Source organism: Sinocyclocheilus grahami, unplaced genomic scaffold (assembly GCF_001515645.1).
Source record: "Sinocyclocheilus grahami isolate Dianchi unplaced genomic scaffold, SAMN03320097.WGS_v1.1 scaffold45.1, whole genome shotgun sequence".
Lineage (NCBI taxonomy): Eukaryota > Metazoa > Chordata > Actinopteri > Cypriniformes > Cyprinidae > Sinocyclocheilus > Sinocyclocheilus grahami.
In genome coordinates this window covers 100,279-106,429 of record NW_015505224.1, presented here as the reverse complement: position 1 = coordinate 106,429, position 6,151 = coordinate 100,279, and the positions used below count along the sequence as shown (strand labels likewise).

At 36.7% G+C, this 6,151-nt stretch overlaps 1 protein-coding gene across 2 annotated transcripts in view; it reads right to left on the bottom strand.

The window, feature by feature from the left end:
- Positions 1-800: 800 nt before the first annotated feature.
- LOC107582482 (AIF family member 2) overlaps positions 801-6,151 on the bottom strand; it is a 6,922-nt gene continuing 1,571 nt past the window's right edge. Inside the window, exons 2-10 of one of the 2 annotated variants that reach the window (XM_016268331.1) lie at positions 5,353-5,539; positions 5,157-5,272; positions 4,954-5,073; positions 4,733-4,825; positions 4,533-4,641; positions 3,614-3,766; positions 2,664-2,864; positions 2,337-2,497; positions 801-1,994 (exon numbers count right to left, since the gene is read on the bottom strand). In XM_016268331.1, the coding sequence (XP_016123817.1) occupies positions 2,343-2,497; positions 2,664-2,864; positions 3,614-3,766; positions 4,533-4,641; positions 4,733-4,825; positions 4,954-5,073; positions 5,157-5,272; positions 5,353-5,527 (1,122 nt within the window). In that variant the 5' untranslated portion in view covers positions 5,528-5,539 and the 3' untranslated portion in view covers positions 801-1,994; positions 2,337-2,342. Of the gene's footprint in view, positions 2,498-2,663; positions 2,865-3,613; positions 3,767-4,532; positions 4,642-4,732; positions 4,826-4,953; positions 5,074-5,156; positions 5,273-5,352; positions 5,540-6,151 lie in introns of both variants that reach the window. The other variant, XM_016268330.1, reaches the window with a different exon arrangement.

Sequence of the window (6,151 nt, the reverse complement as noted above, 5' to 3'; positions counted from 1 at the left end):
GCAGAGACGAGACATGGTGTGGGATACACGCTAGGATGAAGAAGAGACGAGATATTATGCTGTTCGCTGATGATATTTTGAATGTTTTTTTGAAGCTCTCTTGCATCTCATTTTTACATTTTATGCATTTTTAATCCTAGATTTCTCGTTTTGCTGAGTCACATCAGTGCAGAATTGTATATCAACCAACAACAAAAAAATCATCAGGGGGGATTTAGGTGCCAGGCCTGCATTTGAGTGCATACTTATTAGGAATGAAACATGCTGCTGCCTCTTTTTAATAAGTCTTAAACTCAGCAATGATTAATTTATACAGTATAGCTTAGTGCAGATATTTTGATGATGGCTCTATAAATTGAATGATGTCATAACTCCCATCAAAACAACCACCAGTACTTCTAGTAAAGTATTAGCACAGTGTTATTTTCTATGCAAAATGGTTTTAGTCTTAATAGGAAAGGAACATTGATGCACAAGATCCAATGAGGTTTGTTCTTGTGTCACGGTTTATGCTATTGACCATATTTGATGTGCTTTATGTGTGTTGATCAATGTTTTTATGTTAGTAAAAGCCTAAATTATATTCATCATATAAAGTGATCGTGTCTCTTTTGAAGACTTGAGTTAAACTGCGCAATTCATATAGATTACTTTTACTTTATGATGTTTTGGTGGAACTGACTTTCAGTGGAGGACAGAAATCTCTCAAGTGTCTTCGAAAATATATTTATTTGTGTTTGGAAGATGAACAAAAGTCTTGTGGGTTTGGATTGACATGAGGGTCAGTAAATGATAACATGAGTTTTGGGTGGACTATCCCTTTGAAAAAGCATGTTGAAACAATATAAAACTGCATAGCAATGATTATAAGGACAACAAATGACAAACTGCATTAACAAACATGAACAATGCTAGCTGACATTCATACTGGAGTAGGGCAACATCCCACAGGATATTGGCTGAATACCACAAAGCTACAGCCAAACTAAAGCAACCTCTGAATTGAATCAGTGCCTGTGCGACCCAGACTCAACTCAAACAGTGGGTTGTGAATTGTGAGCTTCTCAAAGTTGGAATTTATGGCAGTATTGCCATTTAAAGACCACTTGTATCCAAGGCCAACAAGCAAAGATGTGTAACGTGATATAAAGAGCACAATACCTTGATTTCAGGACAATATATCAAGACTTTCATGAACACTAAATACCAACGGCCTTCCCAGTCACCAGCTCCAGACATGACTGCATCATTATGGGGCATTTTGATGCACTGACTGCAGTGATTTCCAGCTCTTTGTGACTGAGTCCAGTTCTCTTGACTGTGCAGTAACCCAGTGCACCAGGACATTTAAGAAGGAATAAAGCTGTTCTGACTGGCTGTGTTCAGAATTTTATGCATCTCATAGTGCAGTGCACTTATCTTGGTCTTTTCAGTAAGATAAATTAACTGCAAATGAATATTTATTATTTTAATGAACTGCCAATAGATTTTTTTACACTAAATTGAATTTAAAATGCAAAAAACCCTTTTAGCCCCAAAATTATATCACCACACTATTCATATTTGATGCATGATGAAGTCATATGACAACAATGTAGTGTGTTGCTGAATCAAACAGATTACAATTCCATTTCGGTGCTCTTAGAGGAGCATAAATGACACACTACACCTTCACAAACCTGATTAGACAACATTAATGGCTCTTAAAAATTATTTAGGCTAATTTGATTTGCTCCACTTTGTGTGAATCACTCAGTTAATCAAGTTCAGAAAAGCACACGAGTAAAGGCATTTAATGTTTATAAATCATTTTAAGTAAACGCACAAAGATGGTTGTTAAATTTGAGCATTTTTTTTATTTTTAAAAGCAATTTAAGTATTATTTTTCATTTCAATAATTATGAAATTATGAAAAACAATATTTATTGAGTGACTCAGCATCTTGTTCTGTTGACCAGGCAACAGGGATTTAATTTATACAGTATGATCGCTCTCTAGTGGAGAAACACCAACAGTTCATCACGTGGTCAATGAAGGAAGATATGAGAGCAAACTACTATCAATGAAGAGTAACATGAGCAAACAAATGTATAAATATATAAAATGGTGCTTTTGATTGTTCTATAAAAGATTACAAACAATGTTATATATAAGTATATATAATGTTGGTTATTTGTACAATATAAATCATCCTTCTGCTGGTCTGGTTTAATTTAATTTAATTATAAGACAACGATTAATGTCAAAATCATTTCAATAAAAAAAAGTGATCAAGTAAAATGGAACTGTGTTATAGTTCAGACATTTTGAGTATAATGTAAACATTTTTTGTTAACCTTGTGTTAATTTGGGGCTTTCTGGCCCATTTCCCTCCAGCTCTTCCACAGCAGCAAGCTTTGGCTCTTTCCCTTGGTGACCAGAAATCGAGGTAGTTTATAGCCATTAAACTGGCCTACTCCAGCATCCTTGCCCATAGCAATCAGCATAGTCACATTTCCTGATTGGGAAAACAACATTGATCAATGGAAATAAAGTGGTATAAAACTCATCAAGAAAGCTGTCTGAATTGTATTGTATAAGAACTGTGAGAAATTAACCTTTAAAAAAAAAAGAGCTCACAAAGAACAGCTGAAGCTAAATCACACTGGGTGATTGGTTGTTACCTGTGCGATATGAGGTTAAACATTTTCCTGTCAGACTGCTTATGATATTGGTGGCAGCAACCGCAGCATGAAGTCCAGCATGATACGCCAACTTGGGCTCATCGAGATTGGCACAGTCCCCCACAGCATACACGTTGTCAAAGCCTTCTACTTGTAGGTGCTGGTTCACTTTCAGAGCACCACTCTCTGCCATACATGTAGCTGAAATATGAGAAAAATATATACATACACAGAGAGTGAGAAAGAGAGAGAGTGGGTGAAGAATCAACAAGTTAAATGAGGTTATATAAGGGCACTACTACAAGTCAACAAACAATTGTGTGATATAAAATATCATACATATAACATTCTCTAAGCTTTGCAACTCCATAAGTACCAGGGTTCTGTGCCATTAAGAACGTTTTGAGATTGCAGAATCCATACTCATATTTGAATGTAATAAAGTACAATTAAACGGAAGTGTAGTTTTTAATAATACATGATCATTCTGTATGAATTACCCATATGTTATCATGCACACAAAATACGGTGTAGTCCAAAAAACATGCACGTATATTAATAATCAGTGTTTGAAATGCTGCCTATAGAAATGATTTCATTTGCATATATTTTGTTTTGACTATGAAGAATGAACACTTTTTTTTTAATCCTAGAAATTCTTTATTAAGAATTTTTAAAGATATTTGTCTAAACAGTTTAAATAAAAACATAAAGGGGATAAATCAGAATAATTAGTCATAATTCATGACATAAATAATTGTGTCTAAAACGAAGTTCTTTCATTGTGTGACTTCATTTCTTTGAGATGTAATTCAGTTCATTCACACAAACAGACGGTATCAAAGCAAAAATTCCCTTTGGAGATGTAACCAAATATTACTAGGATTAGATATCATCTCAGTAATTACAAAAGCTATACATACATAACTATACATACAAAAAGCACGTACTCAGACTGGACCTGTATGCTTCAGAGTTTATTTTATTTCCTGTGCAGCAGATGACTAGATCAGCAGTGACCTGCTCGTTTTTATTGGTCTTGATCACCATGCCTTTCCGACACACATTCAATTCCAGCTCATCAAGGTTCGTCACTTTCCGCCCTGCATTCAGGAACATAGGGAATGTAAGAAATCATGCACAATTAATTATAAGTTATTATATGCGGTCTGAAGCATAGTGCATGATTTTATATTTTGCATAGTCGAATCCATTTCCATTTCCTGAAAGGCCATTTCCCCATATAGACAACGTAAGGAAAAATAATGTACAATCAGTCAGTCACTGCAATATAAACACCTTCAAGGTGATAAAAGTCCCCTCAGCCCCACACCCAGCCATATTACATGGCTACTAATTAAATAAATCAATATGTGGACATGAAATACTGATATCAGCTGTTAGCTGTATATTATATTAAAGCTTTCATTAAGAAAAATATCCATTAAAATGTAAAAAAAGCAAAAACAAAAAACATTTGCATTGATATTACATTAATATTAACACTGAAGTTTTCGACAGTCATTCTGAAAAGCTGCTACCCTGCCAGTTGCATTTGAAAAAAATGGCTAATAGTATTATTTATATTGGAGTGCAATTAGCAACTCCAAATAATAATCATGCTGAAAGCATTCCAATTTCGGCTCATGTTTTTGTTGCTTATGTTTTAAAATGCAGCAATTGCCAGTGTGAGACAATAGGTTTTCCTTTAAAGTTAAAATTTGATTAAAGTCAAATCATATCAATATCTGTATCAGCAACACTGGATCTCATATTGTTCACTGTAATTCCCAAGATATGTGACGCCCCACATCAGGCATCAGGAATATAATGCAGATGCTTAGCAACCCCGGCACGCAAGATCATTACCTAGCAAAAGCTCCACCCCCTTTTCCAGCAGCACCTGTTTGGCTTGTTCTTTGACAGAAGGCAATAGATCAGGATCAGCCACCTCCTCACGCGGGTGGATCAGAATCACCTAGATGAAATTTGCGTGAGAAACAAACATTTAAGCTCACAATTTAGAATAAGAGTGCAAAGTCTATTTGTGAGTGAATGCAGAGCTTCACCTTCTTGTCAGTAAATTCAGTCCTGATCTCAGCAGCCATTTCAACACCGGTGGTTCCACCACCAACAACTACAACCGTGTTTGCTTCCTGGATCTGAAACATTGGATGAAGTTGTAAATAATTCTAGCTTTTAACAGTCAAGTCTGTGTTGTCAGTTAAGATCATATCACACTGTGGTTATGTAACAGCTCAAAATGAACATGACCAATAACACAACTCACCACATTGACAAAGTCCTCATACTTCTGAATGGCTGATTGGTAGGTGGCCACAGAATTGTGTTTGCCTGGGAAATGTCCGCTTGTTCCAGTGCACAGAATGAGGTGTGAATAACGTACTTGCTGTAGATTAATATTAGCACTTATTAAAGTTCTCATATCTCATAATTTGTTTTCTTCTGCTGTAACATTATAATATCTCTTACCTTTCCATTGTCAAGCACAACTGTCTGCGTTTCTGAGTCTATCTGTATGACACGGCCTTGGAGGAAATTCAGTCCAAATGTCTCTTTGTATGGTATGAATGTCTGTTTTGCAAAACCTAGATGAATATACAAAAAACTGCATTGTTGTATTCTAACTGTTTGTTTTATTACATTAGGCATCTTATTATTAGCATACCAGCTTGAACTGAGGCACGCAGCGCTGCAACGTTGTGATGAAACGCATCCAGGATGTCAATAAGCATGAAGGGCACTCCATGATGTTTAAGGTGTTGAGCAGCTGCAATGCCACCAAAACCACCGCCGACAATCACCACATGGACAGTCTCATCAATGGACACCTGACCACCCATAACGCTTCACTACTGTGGAGAGAGAAAAAACTATTAAAATGTCTTAAACTAAATTCAAAATTTTGTTTGATTCTGCTAAAATAATTAGATATGACACAGTGAAAACACAGTGGACCAACACCAGCAGATGACATGGCAGCCCAAATCATCACTGACTGTGGAAACTTCACACTGGACTTCAAGCAACTTGGTTTCTGTGCCTCTCCACTCTTCCTCCAGACTCTGGGACCTTGATTTCCAAATGAAATGCAAAATTTACTTTCATCTGAAAAGAGGACTTTGGTCCACTGTGTTTTCTGAAGTCCACAGTCAACGCAGCCATCTACCAGGAAATTTTAGAGCACTTCATGCTTCCTTCTGCTGACAAGCTTTATGGAGATGCTGATTTCATTTTCCAGCAGGACTTGGCACCTGCCCACACTGCCAAAGGTACCAAAAGCTGGTTCAGTGACCATGGTGTTTCTGTGCTTGATTGGCCAGCAAACTCGCCTGACCTGAACTCCATAGAGAATCTATGGGTTATTGTCAAGAGGAAGATGAGAGACACCAGGCCCAACAATGCAGATGACCTGAAGGCCACTATCAAAGCAACCTGGGCTTCCACACCACCTCAGCAGTGCCACA